The 24,590-nt window shown below is 39.1% G+C and overlaps 1 protein-coding gene across 1 annotated transcript in view; it reads left to right on the top strand.

Annotated features, from left to right (window-relative positions):
- The window catches only part of ctnna2 (catenin (cadherin-associated protein), alpha 2), a 217,003-nt gene that overhangs the window by 139,433 nt on the left and 52,980 nt on the right, over positions 1–24,590 (top strand). The window contains exons 8-9 of the mRNA XM_019876737.1: positions 1,199–1,279; positions 9,641–9,793. Of these exons, the coding sequence (XP_019732296.1) occupies positions 1,199–1,279; positions 9,641–9,793 (234 nt within the window). The remainder of the gene's footprint in view (positions 1–1,198; positions 1,280–9,640; positions 9,794–24,590) is intronic.

Here is a 24,590-nt window from a genome sequence, read left to right as displayed (position 1 = left end):
AAGTGCCCTAATATGTAGCAATAATAGAATAAATCCAGATGCCACGTATCTAAGATAGCATCTGGTGGTTTTGTCACTAATCCAGCAATGAGTTTGCACAAAATGACTCTGTCCTACATATGATGTCAGAGCCAAATTATTGTTTCTTTACCGCAGTTGCGCTTGATGCTTTTGGAGCTAATTCATCATTGGACGCTGCTAGGAGGCATACGCATCCCAGCAAAGTCTTATGAGCTGGTGCTTGCCTTCATGCTATGCAGGGCAAAACTGTAGGATTGTTGCTTGGCAACAAAAAAAAAAACGAATTTTGTATGCTGGTATTGCTTTGTCGGAAGATCAGAGTGTTTTTTTTAAAGCTGTTGATCATCTCAGTACCCGTTTTAATGTGCAACAAAAATAATGAACATTTTTAATGTCGAATTAACAAAGTCATGAATTTGATGTTAATTGCTTAATAGAACGGTTGTCACAAACTGTATGCTTATATGGGTTTAAAAGCAAATAGAATTGTTGCTTCCATTTTCATAGTGATGAATTAGAATTGTTAAAAATCAGTTCCAGATTCAAACAGTTCCCATCATTAACCCAACGTCTTGTTTTTAACATTTGTATATTCTTAACTGGCATAGTAAGCTTATAATAGTAAAAATGTAGTTGGTTTGTGCTGCGGAATATGGGACTGCTTTTTTTAAGGGTTTTGAAGGAGCACAGAGAGGAGATGCCAATGCCACTATTTTCATGATAACAGTTATTGTTAATCGGGAATCATTCTCTCTTTCGATAGACCACATTCAGAATAGTATTAATCTGATGGCCATTTTTCTATACATCCATCATCTTGCCCTATTTCCTGATACATTCTTTTTTTCAGATTAATTCATTCATTAATTCACAAAATAATCGAGTCCGATGCACGTGTGGTTGCACACTCCCTCTTTAAGCCACAAGCAACAATTGGCAAGGTGAGGAATTCATCCTTGGGGGAGCTGGCAACAGACACATTGAAATGTGTCTGTTAGTTACAGTTGCTAGGTAACATTGGAGAACTGACAAGTCACTCGAAGTTCTTTGATAAAGTGCACTTTCAAAATGCACTGCACTGAAGACATCGCATATATTCTGTTGAGATGTTTAAAACAATAACACTGCATTAATCGTTGCTGCTGGTGTATGATTTATTCATTTGTTTTCTTCACAGACTGGCAGAAAAGAGAAAGGTGATCCACTGAACTCAGCTATTGACAAGATGACCAAGAAGACCAGAGACTTACGTCGGCAGGTTTGTGTTATTTCTTTTGATTCTTTAATGTCTTTTTCCAACGAAAATGTTAAATTAACATTCTGTGATGGTCAACATTAAAAAAAAAATAAAAAATCCAGTCATTTATTCTGAACGTAGGCAATGTCCTCAGTGGTGTCCTAAAAAAAAAAAAAAAAAATCCAGTCATTTATTCTGAACGTACCAGAGAGCAAAATATCATATTACTTTGTCAGAAATTACCTCACAAAAGAAGTTGATCAAAGGTCATACATATCATCGCTTGTGTGACTTATGATTCAAAATAACTAAGCAATGTAATAATTAAAAGTATTTTCAAGATAACCGGGTCCAGATACAAAATGTTGTTCTTTCATGGCTTGGGGGAAATGCCCTTTAAAAAAATAAAAATAAAAAATAAAAAACTTTAAAAGTAACACAATCTTTAAAAGTAACATTCTAAATGCCGAACATCATAAAATCAATCATTATTCTGCTGGTCAAACAGCAATGTCACACTTCTATTAGTAAGAGCTGTACAGGTGAGGCGATGCGACCTGTGAAAAATATTGATGGCTCGGAAGTGAATACTTCAGGTTCAAAAAAATAACAGCTTTTGTAACATATAAATGGGCACCACGTCTTTGCCAATGTGCAGCACAATTTACTCTGCAATTTTCGTTCACGTGGCTCCTTTGTTGTCGTATGCAATACCATTTGAAAAATGATTCTGCTCGTTGTCTGTTTCGTAGCAGGAATTAAAGTGGCTAGTTGCTTTGTGAAAAAAAAATAGTTGCTAGAAAGGTTTGAAAAGTGAATTCATATAGCAACCAAATCTCAAAGTTGGACAAACCCACTGTGCCTTTGTCAATCTCCTCTGCGCATATTAATTGCTCAAACCTATGCCATCTTAAAACCTTTAGACAATCTTCGTCATCTTTTAACATTTTCAGTGCCCATAAAACATGAAAATAAAGTCAATCACTGCTATTAGAAACGCATATGAAACAATAAAAACCGTTCTCTCCTTTACTGTGACATTAGTTGGGTTTCCACAGAGGTGTGTTTTTTTTTTCCATTCTGATTGAAATCATTCCGATTGAAGATCGCTGGTCACTTGTCAACCGTAACCTGTTAAAAACAAGTTACAGGTACTTTAAAACAAGTCTTCCCTTCACTAATGAGCTCTGGTAAGATGCGGGCATTTTAAAGTGCATCTTTGACGACATTACGGAGGATTTACATCAGGGGTGCCCAAAGTTTTTTGACCGAAGATCTACTTTTCAATCAACCAACCTCCCGGGATTGATCCGTTACCGCGCACGCACGCACGTACACACCCATGCCATGATGAGCAACAGCCTGACGCTGAGGCATGCGAGGCACTTTTGCAGCCTGTTAACGATCGTAGCTCACACGTATCGTTTTAAAATGCTTCTCTCGGCCCTCCGGATTCCCATTCTTTGCCCGTCCCCTCGGTGAATTGTACAAAACAAACTCTGAATGACAATAATGATAACGATAAAAGATTAGCGCAACAACTCTGAGCACAAGCTGCAACTGCAGACTGCTGAGCGCTAACAACTTCCGGTGACGCCGTCACACGACACCATAGGTGAAAGATGACCTGCTTTATTTTAGTTTCTTTTTTAAATACTTTTTGTGAAAGTGAGACTGATAAAATTATTAGGGTGCAGTGTGCATTAACACAAAAAATATATTAGTAACATGCACAGAGACACAAATGTCTTGGTTTTTTTTTCCTCTACACCCCTCGGATCGATTTGGGACCAGTCCCTGATCTACTGGTCGATCACGATCGACGTAATGGGCACCCCTGATTTACATCAAGGCGCAGCTTGGCTACTCTGACTGAACTGTTTACATGACGCTCGTTCGGTTTGGCAAAAGGTTTATACGACTCCTGTGAATCCGAATGATATTGCATTTGGATTGAGCCTTTTTATTCTGACGAAGGTGTTTATATGGAGATTAGTCATTCAGATTCATCAGAATACATGCCTCCATGTAAACCAATCTATTGCTTTCAACACAACTGTCCAACTCCACACCTCTGATCATTATGACACTTCCTTCTACAAAGACCAAAAACAAACCAAAAATGAAATAAATTTAACACCGCATGCTTTTTTTGTTTTTAATCCAGCAGTTTCTGTGCATGTTTGTGTGGTTGTGTAATGACCAAACAAAGAACACTTCTATTTTTTATGATTTGAAGCTCGAACCTCATCTCAGGAGAGGGCATGATACACTCCATGTGATGCAAGCCAAGACAAACAAAGAAAGGTAGAAAGAGAAAGCCGAGCATTTGAGTAGTAGATTTATATGACAAGCATTGCATGCCACCTCAAAACTGGGGAGTCACCAGATTCATAAATCAAGCTGTTCTCGCAGCACCAATTTTGGTCCCGACCGAGACTAAAGATTGTGTCGCAGTGGTTGCTGATCTTTCAGGTTAGGTTCGTGCAGTCAACCTCAGTGCAGCAAGTTCCTCAGCCAATCAGGCCTCTGGTACAGCTCTAATACTATTTCTCAAATTTGGCAGAAAGACTTTGTCCCCCCTTTCTGTGCCATTTATACAGCGGTACAGAAAAAAAATGAGGAGCAATATTGGGTTAAACAGGCAGAGCAAAATGGGAGCGTGACTCACTGCCATTTCTTGAGATTTGAAGTAGTACTGCAAAAAAGATTGATTCGCATTAGCTTGGACATTCTAATCGCATGGAAACATTTGAGTTTGACTATTGAAATGATCAAACTAATGGCATTTTTTGCTTACTAATTACAATGAGATGACAAAGCGCATGTATGTTTAGAGGTAAAATTATCTACTTGAGACTGTAGTCGTGTTCACATCCAAACTGTTGCTTTACTTCAGATTTTTAACCCCACCCCCCCGGAAATGTTTCTCATCATGAATCAGGAAATTGAAGAGAGGTGAAAATGACACAAGAAACGGAAGCGGGACGAGTCATTCTTTTCGACTGTGAATAGCTCCACAGCACATATAATGGAGAAATGGGAACTCACTGCACACGTTTCCTTTGTCGACATTCTATTCAAAAATGCTTCTTTGAGAACAGGTCGGCTTATATTTGAACTGAGCGTCAAGTTTTTTTTTCTTTTTTCTACCCCTCCTCCGCTTCGCAGACATTTACAGTTTGCTCCTGAACTGAACTTGGGTGTCATGCTACATTCTCTCTACTCGAACAGAAGAGTTGTGAATGTGTCCTCTGCAACTTTTGAAGACTAGGGAATTATCCCAGATGGGAAACTATAACTTCCTTCCTCCCAGGGGGCCATTTGATGAGCTGGCAGGCAGTACTCATTTTAAAGAGGATGTTCTATTGACTCCAGAGGTGGCTTGACAGAACGAGTGCAAAGCACCTATCAAGGCATTACAAAGAGCTATGATATTGTACTACACCGCATCAGGTGTCATTTTGCCTGATCGAAGGACAGGGCCTTCCATTGGGGAGGAGCTCGCCTGCTTTGTTGGCATTTTAAGCAAATCTGTCTCTATTGTTAAGAGGCAGGATCAATGAGCAGACAAGAACACGTGCCAGTCTGCATTGTGGAAATGAAAGCAGGTTGGAGCAAACACTCTTATGACACCAGCAATGTGCAGCATTGTTTTCTATGGCTTTCTGTGGTGAGTACAAGAGAATATTAAGCATTTTGTTACCCACTGTGCACTCCACACATGTCAACCTTGTACGCGCCACTGCCAAATCCATGTCTTCAGAGTGAAATATAGCTAAATATTCTAAATATGGCAGCGAGGGGGGAATAGTGGCAAAGTTAATTAAATATGTTTTTGTTGCAGCTCCGAAAAAAGGAGAGCTGTGGTGTTGTTTTTTTTTAAAACGCACACTTTATGAATGTCTTTCACAGTCTCAACAAATACAGTTACATCTGTCCGTCTCTGTGCCTTTTCTTCTTCCTTCGACTCTAGAGGCGTTCATGACCCCTCGCGACCCTTGTGAGGACAAAGCGGAAAGGAACATGGATAGATGGATGGATTATTATTAGCATTATTATTATTAATAATGTATGTTTGATGGTATTGCAGTTGTCAGCACTTCTGACTAACCGTCACTACATTTGGGCTAAAATTATTGCCATTTGTTTGGAATTTGCAATTTATGTCTGTGGGTTTCCTTTGACTGCTCCTGCATCTCTCACTCCCCTCCGCCCCTTGCCCAAGGTCAGTTGTATTCGGCTCCAACTCAGCCAGTTTGTTCAATGTTTTATTGTATGTCAGATATATAAACTTCTGAGCTGTTCTGAACTTCCTTTTTAGTGCCAGTGTTCTACTGAGTGAAATAATGCTGCCCGGAGAAGGTCGGTTCAATTCCCCATCACTGATGTTTGTTGTTCTTCAGCCCGCAAACTTGTTGATCCTGAATCAACAATGGCATTGTTGGTTGCAGTGCGTATTTGCTTCATTTGCTTTAAGAAGTGATTGTTCAAAGCAATCATGACACAACCAATGTCATCTCACTCAGTTACTCAAATATTATGCCCGTCCCAAGTTTCCGTGTTGTGTTTGTATACACTGAAGTGTCTGTGGATTGCATTTACAGTCAACACTTGAACTTCATGCTTTGGAAGTATTATATTCCTACACTTACTGATATTTGACGTGCAGGAATATGTTTAACTGTCAGGCTTGCTGAGAAATTTGCAGTTAGGAAGAGATGACGACTTAGCTGTGACTGCTGTTGGCTATGTAGCAAAATATATGCACTAACATAAGTTACGTTTTAAGTCCCAACTTTGATTTTGCCTTCCAAACCGCAACTGTAATCATAAGTGCAGAGGAGGGCAATTTATGTTTGCGAGGGTGAAACGAGAGTGTGCAACGTGTCTGGCCTTAAGTATGGACAAGGATGCATTTGTACCACGGAAAAAAGAGTGAGTGTTCAAAATGGCTTGCTGCTTTAATTGGTATGCATTTAGTAACCAAGCTGAATAAGTTGTTTGAAATGAGCCATGTGTTTTAGCCCTTATCATTCAGTGCGTAATGAATGCATCTGTCAAGTCATCTCTGTGGGCCCTATTTGACTGATGGCTAATTCTAGGATTCCCCATGGCACGACAGCCTCACATGTTGTTTGGCTCCCTTTTTTTGCCCCCCTCAATGGGATGTTGAAATCATTTCCATTTTTGCCATTAGTTTGTTGATTGGTACATCTGTTCCTAATTGTTATGGGTTGTCAAGTTAAGGCAGAACAGCTGCCACAGAGTACAAATTCAAGATTTAGAGGGAAAAATGTTTTTGTTTAGTATCCAGAAGTTCTTTGAGTTCTCAACTGAAATTCGCAAGATTTCATTGAAGATCTTGACAAATGATGTAGCAATGCTGTCTTGAAGCCACATATTGAGCATTTTTTTTTCTCACAATTCAACATGGCCCCCTTGTGCTTTAAGAATGTGTCTGACATTTCGTCAAAACACTCTAAAATCGCAACACAGTGTAAAACACTACTTTTTTAACCTGCCTGATTTGAAGAGGCAGTTCTATCTCAGGTAAAATTAGCCACTGCCCAGCTCAGATGCATCTACTGTGGGGCATTTGCTGACTTTTTATTGCTATGATTACCGAGGGTAGAGCTTGGGTTGTTTAAGTGATAACTACTACCTACGGTACGAGCTACCAGTTACTACTACTACTATCCCAGAGTGTGAAGAAAAAAGCGAACCCCCAGAAGACAGTAAGTGCATCCGTTGTGTTTTTACTTGTGGACACAGCACTTCATTGACAAGCTCTGCATGTGGATAAAAGCAAACACCCCACTTTCCCATGTAGACAACACACACACACGCACACACATACATACATACATGCATACATACACACACACACACACACACACACAGGCACACACACACACACACACACACACACACACACACACACACACATATATACACATATATGTGTGTGTATATATATATATATATAGAGAGAGAGAGAGAGAGAGAGAGAGAGAGAGAGAGAGAGAGAGAGAGAGAGAGAGAGAGACTTTCAAATTGCTGCCATCCATTCTCTCAAATATTGTCTGTCCCCCTTCCGTTGTTGTCTAAAGTGATTGACGCCTAATACTACGGTAACACGGCGTATGATTTTTAGACCCCTGATGATCAATTACTCAGCCTTAATACTTTTCCTCTCTTCTTCTTTAATGCCAGACTCGCTGATAGATATCTTCTGCGAGAGTTATTACTTGATTTTTGATTTGCTCAGGCTGTTTCCTCTCAGCCGTGACTCCAGCCCGTCATGCCGTGATTGCTTTTGACATTTTAATAAGAACTGTTCCTGTGCTGACCCCAAGGTATCCGACACAATGTGTTCTGAATCACAAGAACGGTAAACATAAACCACAGTGCAACTGTAAACAGTCAGACATCCTGATATTCGTGTTCTCTTACAAAGCCTTGTCAAGATTCATGTTTTTACCTTCCTGAAGATGGAATTGAATTCAATAAAAGAACTACTCGATTTCTCACAGTCAATTAACAACGGGAGTTTAATAATCAAGGAATTGTGGACAAATAAGGAAAGAAAAGTAGAGTACATTAACATGTATAAATACTAATAATGATGATTAGGCGTTTGAATATTTACTGAAGTCGCTTGTGCTGGGCCAATGAATTTCTTTTCCTCGTATTGTTCCATTACTGATTACAAGTTAAAGGATTGTTGTTTTTTTTTGTTGTCGTTGCTTTTAGGCATTCCTCAATATGATCTAATCCTTGAATTGGTGTGAACTATAGCATCGAGATAGTAAATGCATGTTGTCTATTGCCCAAAAAAATTCCTTTGTCAAACATGCAATTTATTCGTCAGAAACGGTCATAGCTAAATTCTATGCTGCACGGTTACTCCAGTGATAGTACTGGCAAGGTATTACCAGAAAACACAACAACAACAGGTGGAGGGTGGACATTTTTCACTCAAAAGCCCTGGATAATAATGCCACACCTTTGCCTTTTGCAAACATGGTGTAGAGATGGTGCAGCAAATGTGAGATTTATATCTGCCCACATTCCACATCCCTTCCGCCAGATGACTGGATAGCAATGATGCACAACCGCAGTAATGCAGTGAAACATACGCAACACTCACCATACCAATGGGCCAAAGAATATAAACCACGATGTTCTGTACCTGGCATTGCGGCTCTTTAAATCACTGATCCGGGATTATACTACTTTTCTTTGATAAAGTGGTGCTTAGATAGTACATTACATTGGCTTCAGGTTGTTTACAGCTTGAGCAGCCATGTCATGTCCACTAGAGTAAACTTAATCTAGTCTCACCAGAGGTCCTAATGATGGATTATCTTGTTTTAAAAGAAGATGTTTACTTTAATTTCTTCCCCTCTGTGGAGTAAAAAATATAACTTTGTAATTTTTCCAGGTGACTTGCAATTTTTTTTTTAATTAGCTTATCACTGACATCTGTTTACTCTATCTCAGCTCACTCTTCTTCATTTCTCAGATAACAGTGTTTACCATAAAGCTTATTATATAGTATAAGGCAAATGTTTGAGGCAGTAGTAATTTAGTTGTTTGTGGTTTTGTCATATTGGCAATGTCATTTGGAAGAGTACAGACTTCTGTCAAGCACAAACCAAGACATATGAAGTAGTGTAGTTTCTGTTTGTGTATATGTTTGTTAACTACTTTCTGGTCGATGGATGAGGCAGTGGACAGTTCCACTGATGCTTAGTTGAAAATGATTATGGGTATCTGCATTTTTTACTTTGTCAAAATGACATATTCTGTGGTGTCTAAATTCAGGTATTGTGTGAAATTACATATTCATCAAAAAGTGTTTTAAAATGCCATTTGTCACTCTCCATCCGCTAAAAATATGCATCGTATGTGTGTAGTAAATTTTTGTTTTTGCTGTTTCCCTCTCCTGTGTCTTAGTAGGGGTCTTACATGAGTAAGCCCATCCCTCTATAAGATAAAACACCTGTCTGTCATACTTTCTGTACTGTTCCCGCCAGCATTTCATCAGACATCCCAGTGCGTACCACAGGGGTCCATTTACTTTCTCATGAAACAACCGGTCCCTTGCCACTTCGCTACAAAATGATTCCACAAACAAAAATAAAAGTTACAGTGTCTTACCCTTGTAAAAATTCCTTATGGGAAAAATTATGCTTTGTAAGCACTCTGCACTTCAACCAAATAAGAGTTACTTTCCAAATTTTCATTCATTCACTCTCTCTCTCTCTCTCTCTCTCTCTCTCTCTCTCTCTCTCTCTCTCATATTCCAGTATGAAGTTAATGAATGAATATTGTGATCTGACCCCCTCCCCTCACCTCATCTGTATTCTATTCCAGCTGAGAAAGGCGGTGATGGACCACATCTCAGACTCATTCCTGGAGACCAATGTCCCTCTGTTGGTGCTCATCGAAGCGGCCAAGAGTGGAAATGAGAAGGAGGTCAAGGAGTATGCCCAGGTGTTCCGTGAACATGCCAACAAGCTTGTGGAGGTCAGTCATAAATTATATATGCACATGCTCTCTATCTCCCCTTCACACACGCACGCACGCACGCACGCACGCACGCACGCACGCACGCACACACACACACATTCTTATTCACCAGGAGATGGAGAATTTGCAAATATAGAATCAAGCAGGTCAGGGCATATGGGATACAATTATGATTTTAACCAATGAAAGGCAATTCAAACTAGACCCAATGAAATTGAACGGAAAGAAACTGAAGACATTAGGCATCCTGACTTGTATTAAGTGATGCATGGAGAGGCTGCTGCTAATTTGGAGAACGGTGCATAGCTTCCACAGCCAGAATAAAGCTACTGCTTTCACATAAGCCTGCAGTCGTGAAACAACCGCAAATGGGAGCTTGGATAGTGTTCATGCCACACACAGGTAATAGGTTGGGTAAATGTGCATACATCACTCTCGCCAACACCTTTTGCCATTGGTGCTACTCTGATGGATATGACATGGTCATGGTAACCGTGCAGCTTGTGACAGTAGCTTTTAGATTATTTAGAGTAACAGGAAGTAATATCTACATGTATTTGAGCTCACCGCTGATGTGACAGTCATGTTGACCGATGTTCGAAGTACAATGAAAAGGAATGAACTATTTTTGTGACAGTGCAGTATAAGCTCCGATTCTGGAAATTGTTTTGGCATGCTTTGCAACTCTTGGCACTTGGTGTTTATATGAGCAATGTGATCTGACATGAGAATGGTGCATTTAGTACTAGCATGAATTCTGCTGAATCAACAGAATTTCAGACCCGCTTTTCAAGTAAACTTTACCACTTTTAAAAAGATCTCAAGAATGCTGATATTTGCCTATGTTGATGATTTGATGTCAACTCTCCATGGTAGTTCAACCCCATTTCCATAATACTTTCTTCAAACAATAGTCAGTGAACTATAATTTCTGGTTAAACGCAGCCCTGTATTTTATTTTCAGTTGAATGTACCTGTTAAAGAAACCACACGTACTTTGTGACTGTGCCTTGTCCGCTCATGTTCCTTTTTTTTTCTTTTTTTTCCTTTTATGCTTATATAAATGTGAGAGTTAAAATCGAGCTCCAGAAAGGTCCTCAAAAGGTTTTCAAAAGGCTTAAACGTACCTACCCTGTGATAAATGTGTCTGCCCTTGAGTGGGAGTTCCCTTTTGTTCTCATGGCCCCTTCAAAGTAACCTTTCGCTTTACATACTGTCACTTAAGACGACACCGCTGCTTCCTTTGACTTGAGCCGAGTGATTTGACTCACCTTTTGGTCCACCCCGACTGTTTGCTGATGAGGTAGGTGACCTCACTAATGTCACCCTTAGTGTCTCTCCTTTATGCCAGACCTTCAAACTTAGCTCAACCAAGGACACCAGGGGAGATGAAATCTCCTTCAACATTTTGTTGCATTGTTCAACTCTCATGGTTGGTATTGGAGTCTTTTTTTTTTTAACGTAAAGCCCTTTGCATCAGGTCCTCTGCTCTCATTTGTATGCTAAAGTGTTCCTGTGGCATAGCTTATTTTAAGCATGTGTATTTAGTGTGCTGGCTGATGAGTAGCATATTACTCTGCCATATCTGTATCTTTGCCTTGATCCAAATATAACAATTTTATGGAGGCCGTTTAGATATGCACTACATATTTGGGGGGAAAAAATACTCAGGGACTAAAGTTTTAAATGCAAACAGTGCAAATGAATGTGAATATGTTCCCATATATAAATGTAGAGTATAGGGTATTATTTTTAGTCAGGATCATTTACCAACCATAGCAGCAATCAACAAGGTTACCTTTCAATTCATGTAGTCTTAGTGTCTGAGGTCATTTATTTAAATGCGGATGTGCAGTGCCTTGAAAAAATATTACACATTTTGCCACCTTAGGAGCACAAACTTTTGTTTGGGTAGTTTTCAAAGTATCAAGCAAATAAAAATGTAAAATCGCGTGTGCATTTCTATTCAAGCCCCTTGCGTAATTGCTTTGTTGAGACAGCTTTTGCTGCAATTACTGCCACATTTTTTGGGGTGGGGGTGGAGGGGTAGTCTCTACCAGCTTTGCACATCTAAACAATGAATGTTTTGCCCATTCTTATTTGCAAAATATTTTACACTTGGACATATTGGATGACGTGCATTGCAAACAAACTCAATGAATTTTGAGCGCAACATTCAAACACATCAATATTTTTTTGATGACGTGCATTGCAAACAAACTCAATGAATTTTGACCGCAACATTCAAACACATCCATTTTTTTTTATCTAGCGCCTTCCACTGTGGCTCTGGCTTCATGTTCAGGGCCATTGCCTTGCTGGAAGAAGAATCTCCTTCCCATTCTCCCCAAGTTTTTTGCATCCTCCAACATATTTTCTTCCAGGGCTAACTCTGACAAGCTTCCCTGTTCCGACTGAAGTAAAGCATCTCTACAGCATGATGTTTTCTCTGCCATTTCACAAGGGAGTGTTCAGGCGTGAGCAGTCTTAGGTTTGTGATACACATCGCACTTTGCACTTAGATCAAAACAATTCAACTTTGGTCTCATCTTCCACATGTTTGTGGTGCCTTTCCTCCAACAAGACTTTCATCTTGCCATTCTTCCATAAAGACCAGGTTTGTAGAGTGCATGGTTTCAAGTTGTCCTGTAGACAGATTCTTTGACCTGAACTGTGGATTTCTGCAGCTCCTCCAAGGTGACCATGGGCCTCTTGGCTCCTTCTTCTCTCCTCTCTCGTTCTGTCACTTTCAGTGGAGAGCCATGTCTTGATAGGATTGCTGGTGTGCCACATTATTATTTTTTTTCCATTTTAGGATGATTGCTTGACCCGCTCTCCTTGAGGTGGTCAAAGCTTGGTTTTCATGATGCTCTTGTTCACTAGAGTTCTCGAACTAACTGCTGAGGCCTTCACAGAACAGAAGTATTTATACTGAGAGTAAATTACTCGCAAGTTGACTCTATTTGAGAGGGAAGACATTTCATCTGTGCTGTACATTTGACAATAAGGTTGTACTTGACTTGATTTACTAATGAGGTAACATCTAAAGGCAATTGATTGCACAGAATAGTATTTAGGGGCATGAGAATGTTGACAAAATATAAAAAGTTTAAGTGGTATGAATATGAATGCTAATTTCCAAGGCACTGTATATTGAGAATCAGAATCATCTCTCTTGGCTAAGTATGCTAAAAAGAGCATAGCATTTTTTCTCTAATAGGTGAAGCCACTCTAGCACTACAACAAACAAGCCACTTTAACAAAATATACATTTAGGACACAGACGCACAAGTACAGAGTGTCATGAAGCAATGTAAGGTGTCCTGTAATGTTGGAACACTGATACAGTGACAAATGTGCAAATGATGTATCAAGCAATATAACATGTCCAGTTGTAAGGGTCACATACTTAATAGACGGGAGCCCCTAACTGTTAACTTTTTTTTAATACCAGTGTGTGAACAATAGCTAATTAGGCAATTACAGTCACCAACTGCTATCCTAAGGGGATTGAGAGAGTCATCCATTTCAGGAGAGGAACTTAATTGTTTTTGGTGGACTCTGTGATTAATTGAAACACGGTGTCTATTAGAGTGGAGGCCACTATTTGAGGAAATCCGATACAGCAAAGGCTTAATTTAAATGATGCTGGTACCGTTAAGTTGCATGTGTTTTCATGTATTTGTTTCCATGAAATGGATTCACAGTTTCATACAAACTGATGAAAATGATTCACATTCAGTCTGTCTTTGTTGTAAATGTCTCCTGATCGCTCAGCATTTTTAAAAATTCTCTTTCCTCTTGCTACAGGTCAGTTTAACTGTGGTCGATGGATTTGTGATATATATATATATATATATATAGAGCGTCTGGATAGCTCAGTTGGTAAGGCATCGGTTTTATATATATATATATACCTGTGTATATATATATATTTTTTTTTTTTCCATTCATACACTGCACCCACAGTGATGTCACTATTTACTTTGCATGCTCGTAGCATTTGAGTAATGCTGCATTGCCAGCTTTCCATCAGTACATTAATACACTCCTCACTGATTAGTAATTTAAGCACAAGATGACCATCCAATCTTTTAAAAAGTCACCATGGTTCCTTTTTATTGCCACTGCAGGGAAAATGTGCATGTGCCAGATATTCCTGGACATAAAAAGGACGTTACGCCCCATCATTTTCTAATGTCAGAATCAAAGTATCCCCTGACCTTGACATCTTTGTCTTTCTCCTGAAGTGCAGTGCTTTTGCAATACTTCATACTCTGTTTGTTTACAACGGCCTATGCTGACTCTTCTCCACTCACTGGTAAAATAGTGTGATGAGTAAGTCCTAATACTACCTCCTAATTTGACACTTTCTTTCTTGTGGTCAGCCACAAGTAAGAAAAGCGTCAGAAAGGCTCTTTAACATGATACAATAAATGAAAGCTTTTAGTTACTTTGCCATCACCGATGCATTTTTTTTACATCTGCTCACTAATGCTTTTTTTTTTTTTTTTTTTTTTTTTGGTTGCTGGTCACATGAGTTGCAGGACCACTCATTCTTCTTTCAGCCATAGGCATGCTGGAGGTCAGGTTTTGGTTAAAAACTACAAACTTGTAAAGAATTTTAGTTCCGAAGAGATTAGCATTGATCACGCCGTGGCTGCAGTTTTATAACAAACAGACATGCATTTTATTTTTGTTTTTTTTTTTTTGTTTTTCCTTAAAAGAAGAGCAATTGCCCGAACAGTCGTACGATGGTCAGTATAGTCAGACCATTTTTGTCACTGCAAGTTGAAATAATATCCTGTTTTTGAATACAGGGACGTATAGTCAGACCATTTTTGTCACTGCAAGTTGAAATCATATCCTGTTTTTGAATACAGGGACAGAAATTAAAACGTTAAAAAAAAAAAAAACAGATTCATCGATTAATACACCCGAAAAAATCGACAGAACAGTCATGTTAGTTTGACAGTAAACATCAATTTGGAGTGGCATTAAACTGCTTGGAGCCTCTTTGTGAAGAGTTTTTTTTTTTTATTTGCCAATGTGCTGCTTTTGTTATCTGAGTTGAGTTCACTGCCGCCATACAGCATTCGTATCTCAAGATTAGACCTTGTCAAAGTCCCCTCGCCCGCCCAAAAAAATAGCCAAATGAAAAAAAGCTCTTATCTCCAAAAACTTCGGGTCACTGAATCGGATCACTGAAATTTCAAGGAGCCACTGTATGAGCATGCATTGCAGTTGTACACGGTGGCAAATGACGCCCATAATTATTAACATGGGGTTGATTTACTTCTGCTCTGACAAAGGATTGCATAGTAGTGGTTAGCACGTGTGCCTCAGAGTTAGGAGAATTTGTTTTCTAATCTCTGTATGGAGTTTGCATGTTCTTGGGTGACGGAAATATGAATTCAATGCACTAGCTAATAATATCCTGTCTGACCTTCACATGGAGGCTTAATCGAACACAGGGTCTGACCAGTAATCTGTTGTATGTAAACTAAACCGAATCTTGTGCTGTGGCCTTTTGAAGTGTTGTCAATAAATAATAACGAAGAAATGGTATTGATTTAAAACATATTACAAATGTAGCACTGAAGCAATAAACACATTCTGTGTACAGACCAAATACCGGTACATAAATTCTGACTTTTATACTGATTGCAAGCACTGACATCCTCAGTAGATTTCCCTTTGGGTGTCTTTGTAATATCTCTGAGTCAGAGCACGTGCCTCCGGGGTATCTGGTCATCACCCCATTTTTTTTTGGGAGGGGTGGGGGGGCGAATAACAGCTGTGCTCCAGGATGCAATCAACCAATCTTTTAACCTCAAGCTGGCATTTATATTCTTTGCATTACATCTCTACTGTTTCTAACTGTGAAAGAGGGAGATACAAAGAGAAGTTATTTTGCCACTAAGTATGTGCTCATAAAAGACAGCCCCGCCCTCCAAAAGCCAATTCCCGGCCCCATTATCCTCGGAGAACACAATGATTGGTGGCAGTGTTTGTGACAAATCAGACCAAACCTTTGCGCAGCAATTTGTAGTTACTTCTGAGACAAAAGCAGTGGCAGAATTAATCAACCAGCTATGCTCTCTGAAAGTGATACACACCAACTGGTCTTTTTTGTTTTTTTCTTCCAAGATATGACACCAAGTGCATTTAGCATGATAAGAGCTGCTAAGTGAGAGTAAAGAGGGAACATTTCATGTATCGCTGTTATGCCATGCTTCAAACTAGTCGGACCTAATACGATTTACAATGAATCAGAAATCCTTGACTATGTCATGAGCCCATGGGGCCTTAGTCATTTCACTTCAGATGCCCTATAATGTCCCTTTTATCTCTGATTCATCTGGCATCTCAATTTTTTCCCCCCAGCAAGTGAATAGACATAACACAGCATCCATGCGTGTCACTTTTCCTCCGTCATGTAAAAACCATAGATGGGCTTGTTTTATTTGACATTCACTTATTAATGTTGAGTTTGTAGTCTGAGGACACATTAAAGTATGAAACATTCTGAGGAAACAATTTTACTTTGACCTTGATCCCTACAAATAGTGTTGCAATTCATATATATTTTTTTAAATATCATTTGTAATTGCATGGATGTAGAGTCCAATAGGATACGTTTCATCATCACAGCCACATAACAGTACGATGTCCTGCCCTTTCCAACCAACCTACAACTGTGGTTTGGAGAGGACCCAACCTGTCCACAGAGTCATGTTTCAGCAACTCTCAGGCACATTGGTTGGTGGTCAGACCAGTTCAAGGGAGATAAACCTGCCGTCGCACCAAATGCTGAATCACTTGGCAGAAGTTGAATGGGCCCATACCTGGTCCCCTAGTACAAATTCTGCTGGTGTGTCTTCACCAACAAGTCTACTGTCCCATGGGAGGAGACCATTGGATTTGAAACGAAAAAACCTGTGATATGCCAACCTTATAGCTAAAGCAGAGGACCTTGGCTGGAATGTAAAGGAGGCAAATCAGCTCGGAAGTTTGCCAAACCACATTAAAAAAAAAAACGTTACAGTTCTGAGACATCATATGGACAGATGGGGTCAAAGGTCAACTTGTATTTAAGTGATGGCAAGAAAAACGAATGGAGAAGGAAAGGTAACTGAAGAAGATGTAAGTGTGTTCCACAGTTCAGGCTGCAATAGAACTGGGTGATTGTTGGAAAACTGTTGTTGACAAAAGGTTACAAATGTGCCAATTCAGACAAATTGTCAGATAACGGATGGATGGATGGATGTTCTGGAATTAATTTCGATTTTTAGCTCTGCTTTCATGCTCTACAATGTTACAATGTGACATCTCATTCAACTAAGCAAATCATTTACCAATTCGGTTTTTGAACCGGAAAAGTCAAAATTTAAATTGCATGGAAGTTATAATTTTGGTGAAAGAACTGCTTCCTGTCTCCCGTTACAGGTGTATCATTATAGAAACATTTAAAAAATGACTTTGGTAATTACTAATGCTGTTAGTTTGGGTGGTGTTCTATTAAAATGATTAAGAACTATACTTTAGCATTCATTTTTTTCTTCTTTCTTATTACTTCATGGGCAAGCTTTATTTGTGTCTGCCTCTTCAGTTTGAAAGACTGAAGAAAACTTTAGTGCTCTCAAAAATGTTTTGAGAACAGAAAGTATGTTAGCCTTGCAACAAAAACAAAAAGACACAAACATAACAGAAAAGGTTGTTGTGAATAACAAGGTTTTCAACACAAAAGGAAAGGAGTCTTTTAAAACATTTGCTTTAAAATCTAAATTCTTTCTCCTTTCACATGTGAATATTTTCCCAGAAGTGCCCTGCCAAATTCTCTTTATTTTCTTTTTTTTTTTTTAACCACTTGTTTACCTTTCAGCCTCATGGGTGAGCTCGACCCTGTCCCAGCTGACTTTGGGCAAGAGCGCACACCGGGGGATTGTCACAAGTCACAAGTCAATCACCAGGCACACTATCAACCATTCACACTCATATTCACTTCAAAGGACTATTACAGGCCGTTAATAAATTTGCCATGCATTTTTTGGGAACTCTTCTTTGACCATATTCAGTTCATTGAACAGAAGGGTCAAAATCACTTGGATGGATTGAGTGCATTGATGGCTTTTGAAGAGCCACACACACCCACTCAGCTCTTCCAAGTCACTTTGGTCAATACACCAGTTTGGTGTATTGATGCTTCCTCTGGCTCATCCGCAAGTTCTTCCTAAAAAGACAGCTTAATGGCTGATCAAGCGTCTTTTCTCTCGACTGAAACTGACCCTTTTGGTCTTGTCACGTCCAGCTGTCTTGATGACCTTGTGGTTGGATTGTCTGGATACACAGCCAAAATGCTTGTGGGCATTTGAATGAAACACTATCCTTCGCGAAGCGCAATTGGTTTAAATATTTTACGCTGGTCAAATAGCTAAGCTCTTCTTGTCTAGTTAAATAGCTGTCAGTAGAGAAAATCAAATTGTACCCAATCCAGTTTTATGGCTTCATAGTTAACATATTTTTTATGACGCACCTAAAAGCATTACATTTTCTCAAAAGTCGACAGCGCAGCTTATAATCTGATGCACCTTATATATGGATCAGTATTCCAGTTTTTTTGGATGTAGTATTTTTAATGTTCTGTAAATCGCTGAGTTACAGCTGCAGCAGTTGTGAAAACTCGATATAAATTAAGATGTATTGTATTTTATTGGATTCCCTTTAGTTTCTAATCTATGTGCCTTATAATGCAGTGTGCCTTATATGTGCAAATATTTTTAAAATAGGTCATTCATTGAAGGTGCACCTTATACTCCAATGCCTTATAGTGCAGAAAATATGGTACCTTTTAATAATGGATTGTAGGTACAATTGCAGTCATGAAGAATGTCTGCATTTAATTGTACACTTAACTACATGTTGGCCCTCAACACTGTGTAATCCTTGAAGCAAGATGAAGTGGACCTTGCATACTTGCGGTTCGGCACCCCGTGTTCACCTACATGCGGATTTGTTTTCAATCTTTCTTTATGCTTGCTTTATTTTTATTTTTTTGTTTGTTTTTGTTTTTTTGTTGTTTTTTGGGGGCATCCCCGTTTTCCGTGGAAAACTCATAGTAGCAGTTTATCAACATTTTGTGAAGAATTTTTGTGGCGTATTTTGACATTTGTATTTGCATATCTTACTATTGTCAACTGTAAAACAATTCTCAATGAAGAAGACATTTGAGCTCTCAGTGGACTTTGGAATGCTAATGATAACAACATGCATTCATGATTTTATCTCCCCCCCATCCCATTGCTTGCTCGTGCTCGTGGTGTAAACTATAGTAAGTTTAGAGATGTAACAACAACAACAAAAGCAGTTCTATTCATGGTAAATTCCTTACATGCTGTATTGCTAATGCGGAAGTGAAATAAATCTCCAAGGGCCTTCTCCTAGGGCCGTCTCCCTCTCCCCTGAAGAGAAAAGCCCTAGTTTGAGTGTTCACTTACATCATCAAAGGGCTCCCCTTTCTCATGTAATATTAACATGCGCTAAATAAGTGGCAAACAGCAGCAGCGATGTTTACACAGCATCAACACCGACTTCCACAGCCACATAGAGCAGCTGCCTTTGTATTCAAAGCTTAGGATGTTCTGACACCCATGGGAGGCGACGAGATGATAGCATAGGCTCACTGTTTTACAAGATGTCTAATTTAGGCACTGCGCATGTTGCTTCTTCATCGGCTTTCATGACGCTGAAGATTTTGAAAGATTTTTCTTTAATGGAAATAGCAATGCATTGTAATTAGCAGATAACATACTTGCTCAAAAAAAAAAAAAGGAGGGGGGGCGTGAATAGTGGGTGAGGTAATGGATAAAAAAAGTAAACGCTATCATGTTGCTGGAAAACAGTAAATAAGCGTAATGGCTTCAGAGCTAGTAATGTGGGCCGCAAACTAGATGAGCAATTGGACAGTTTCTTTCATTAATCAAATATCAGATTCCCCACATAGGGCCAGCTCGCTGCCATACAAAGACATCATTTTTGTCCTCTGATTGTTCCTACAGCCATGTTCGATTAACATAACACATCAGTCGTGATCTGCACACATGATTGGATATTTTTTATTTTTTTGCTACCACAACATGGCTGATGGAGGAGGAGAAATTGACATGGTCTTAGTTTTTCCAAATTTCTCCTGAAAAGCTACACATTGTGGTGTGATTTTTTTGATGGCATTAAAGGAACACACCACGGAATTATTTCCTTTCATTCTATTATATGTAAACATCAATAGTGCAAATATCAATGGCATCTGTATCAAAATAATGACACATGCTGTACACCGCCACGATGGACATGTTTAACCAACTCACGGAATCACCGAAACGTGTTGCGTGCTGTGACATGGCACTGTTCATTTTGGACTTGTTTCCTGGTCTAGTGTGCTATAAAAACACTGTATGACGCTGTCAATTATTGAAATAATTTAGCTAGCCCTCCTGAAGCACTGCAACACTTAGGACCTTGTGAGGTTCATATAATCCAAGTTTCATTGTAATATTGTCAGAACATGATTAGGATATGCATTTACATGTGCACATAAATGTTGATGACACTCAGTGACGGTTTTTGTCCATTAAGTGATGTCATGTTTTTTTTTTTTCACGACAATGTAACTTGAAGAGGCAACGTTATGATGTGAATACAATAAGAATAATGCTAAATTTCATTCGAATATTTTCACAGTATCATTTGGACATGCATAAATGTGTCCATGCATTTTGGTGACAATATGTCATGTTTTTTTTTGTTTTGTTTTGTTTTGTTTTTTTTATACATTAGGCAACTGTGTGGCAAAGTTGCACCTGCGTCATGGACCATGAAGCTGGCTGCATTTGCCAGCTACTGCCGCCGTAAATATATATATATTTTTTTTATTTCTCAAAGGAACCGATGAAACCCGACATGGTTAGGAGTGCTATCGAATTATGGCAACACTTTGTCACAAATCCAAAATGAACAGTAGCTTGTGACAGCACGCAACACGTCACAGTGATTGCGTGACCTGGTCCAAAAAGTTCCAATATGGCGGCATACAGGGCATGAGAATTAATTGGCTTAAACTTTTTGTTCGCGGAATCGGATGCAATTGACATTTGCACTAAGCTCCAGCATGCCCATGAACCTCATGAGGATAAAGCAGTTCAGATAATGGATGGATGTTTATACACACTGCCTAATAGAATGAAGGACAATGAACATTCAGTGGCGTGTTCCTTGAATTAGTAGATAAAGTCCCCACTGAAAGACAAGGGATTAAATGCATGGTCTGCCACTGGATTATAGTAAATAGTAGAGTCTTCTTCTTCTTCTTCTTACTATTATTGTTGTTGTTGTTGTTTTCATTATTTCTTCAAAGCCTATATTTGTTTTAATGCAGCTGCGAAAGTCACGACGTGACCAGGAAAATGTAGTGAGACAGTTGTCTGTGAGCATTTTGACTATTTCACTCGTGCCTAAATCTGGTAATCAAATGGCTTTTGAGGTGAAGTGGGCTGTCATCACCAAATCAAATCTTCTGAAAATTAGGCCCATTAATCACAAAGTGCTTCATTTAGTCCTTTTCTATGGTACCGCTCTGACATGTGTCTGTGTTAAGAGAACAACCAAGAGAGACCGGAGCCTTCATTTGAAAAGAATGAGGGAAAGATAGAAAATGCTTGGTCGTGCAGAAGAAAAGCAATCAATTCTCATTATGGAAAATAGATCATCCCTCCTAATTAGAGCCACAGCTTTTTAGCACAGTACAAATGCAGAATAGCGCAAGCTCAGGATGTCAGGCGCTGCCCACTGCTGATTAATTAGGTGAGTGAAGGGGGGGGGGGGGAAGATGGTTTTGTGCCAGATAGTTTATTACAGCTAAAGTGCAATGGTTTGAAGCAGTTATATGAGCTCGTCATAAGATGTGATGCCTTTCACATATATCCACCTTGCATTGGGCAGAAAGTTGTCCAATCCAGTAAATACTTTGCAATGGTTAGAATCAAGAGCCAAACAAAAAAGAAAACAAAAACTGGAATGCTTAAGAAATGTATTTGACTACCACCAACTGCCACAGCTGCACTTAACCCCATTGATGGCTACAAAAATAATGTTGATGTTTCGATAATACCAGTTGTCTGTTTGTAACATCAGTAGATGTTCTTAAACCGAATCTGAGGCTAAGTGAGCGTATGTCTGCTAATATCTGACCATGTACTGTATGTAAACGTGTGAGGCAAAAAAATAAAATAAAGATATGCAATGATACGTACATTGTGTGTTGATTTAACTACCTCTTGTCTATAACCGAGTTTACATGGAGACTTTTTGGTCATTCTGATTGAAATCATTCTGAAGGAAAATATCTGGTCACCTGTTCACATGTGACACGATCTATTCCAATCTGTCGTTGACATGCTTCACGACGTTAATCAATTCAGGGATATGACAGCCATGTGATACGTGGATATTGATGGAAACATCACGTGATTTGTCAAGCTAGAGTCTATTTGTCTATTATGCACAGTAGTTTAAGTACTTTAAAATAAGTTCTCCCGTCGCAGACGAGCTCTGGTAAGACGCTGCCACCATAAAGTGGGTATATGACGTCCTCACTCCGCATTTCTGACAGAGCATGCACAGACCGGACGCAGCTTGACTATTCTGATTGAACCGTTGACATGATGCTCGTTCGGATTGGCGAAAGGAATTTACCACTACTGTGAATCCAAATGAAATTCCGTCTGTATTCAGCCTTTTTTTCCGATTGTCGTATTTATATGGAGCTTTTTCATCCCGTTTGGTCATTCTGGTTGATTCTAATAGGAATACAGTGAGTGAGGCGGGAGGAGGTAGAAATATTTTGCGTATATATCGACAACATTCCTCGATGTCCTCATTTCATTGAGATGTCTCCTAAAGACGGCGTCACATCATTGCCACGCGTAACATATGAACCATCTGCATCGTTGAATTAATAGTATCACCACAAATGTCCACTTTATGCTTCATGTTTCAGGTGGCATTAAGTTAAAAGATAAAAGTGAATAATGCTACTCCCAAGAACTTTACAGAGTCACAGACAATTGTCAGGAGTCTCGAAAGCACTCACCCCCGCCATGACGAATAGGTTGGGCGTTTATGGATGGGCGTTCATACTGCAGACACATCACATACATATCCGATTTATACCCACAAATGAAAGAGGCTGCCAGGTCAGATTAAAAAAAAAATCAGGATTGAGCTGCGGAGTGAGCACAGCCCTTGATATAGTAATATCCACATTCTCATCTCAACCTCAAACACAACCACATTATTGGTTACAGTAAATTTCCGGTAGTTTTTAGTCGAAATTAAAAAGGGATTTATTCCTGATCAAATTGTAAATTCTAGTTTGAGATCAGTTGAGCACGCCCGCGACTGTCGTGAGGATAAGCGGCCCAGATAACGGATGGAAGGATGTTTTTATAAGAGATTCAAGGTCCGAAAGCTTTAGCACTCATCAACACCTGGTCCTTTCTGCAATTGAGTGTACACCACTGTCTGTTAACATTAAGGAGAAATAAGTCTTAACTCTAATCGAAAGTTTTCTTATGGGCCAAGATTGCTAGTTATTGTTAAATGAGTTGAATGGATTTCTAATTTCCATGGACATATGTTTCAAGCGACAACACTTATTTTTGGTACGGAAAGTAATTCATTTTTTGTGTTAAGAATGATTGAGGTACGCTTTACGAGAAATGAAACACTCCTTTTATCTTGTGTCATCCACCTTGCACCAGACTGTAGCCACAGTGTTCTGCACTTTTGTTAATAGTTTGGCCTTGGTGAAGGTCAGGATGCTTCTGAGCGCTATTATAGTTATTGTTGGAGTTTTATGTGCTGCTCAACTGTGCAGCAACCTATTTGCTGTTTATAATAGTCGACCAACACCACCTTAGCCCATGTTCGTAAAAAAAGATACTAAATTTCATTACAATAAAATGCGGATCTCGGCTCGTATTACATGATGTAAGAGTAACGAAGAAAGCGGCCACTGATTGTGCAGTTTGTCAGCTGGTATAATATACAGCATATTGAACAAAGCAAGTCCATGTGTGGATAGAAACGCTGCTTTGTTTGACAGGAAACTACATGAAGACTTATTAGAAAATCATTGTCTTGTACTGACCATAATAAAAGCCAAGGTGAAAAAGTCCCCGTATAAAACAAAATTGTAAGTGTTGCTAACTGCATTGCTGAAAAGGCACTTTTTAAAAAATATATTTATTTTTTTCTAGCAAACATTGTTGAGTGGTGGATGGATTTTGTTTTCCATGCTCAAGGTCAACATGTGTTCTTTGCTTTAAGTTTTGTGATTTTCTACGTATTTGTTAACGTTGTGCCAAAATGTGTTACAGTTGCACAGTGGGGTTGGTCACCATGACAACAAACACCCTGTTGAATGATAAATCAAAATGACACTTAATCATGAGTCAGTTAGGTGGGAATATTTTTATCTCTATGTTGATCTAAATAGTGACACGTTCGCAAATATACAGTCTTGATTGTAATTCGGGGATTATGTATTTATTCATTCTTTTATTGATTTATTTTTGCATGTATGTATGTTTTTAAATTATTCAATGTCTTTTTTTTTTTTTTTTGCCTTAACGGGAAGTTGATGCATAATCCTCCTAAAATACCGCTGTGTGCAAATTTTACCTGCTCAGACATTACCTTGCAGTGGCATATTAAGGAAGACTTACTTTACTACTGC

This window comes from Hippocampus comes, unplaced genomic scaffold (assembly GCF_001891065.2).
Source record: "Hippocampus comes isolate QL1 unplaced genomic scaffold, H_comes_QL1_v1.1 scaffold51, whole genome shotgun sequence".
Taxonomy (NCBI): domain Eukaryota; kingdom Metazoa; phylum Chordata; class Actinopteri; order Syngnathiformes; family Syngnathidae; genus Hippocampus; species Hippocampus comes.
The sequence above is the reverse complement of the archived record's forward strand: the minus strand, read 5'-3'. Positions and strand labels throughout refer to the sequence as shown.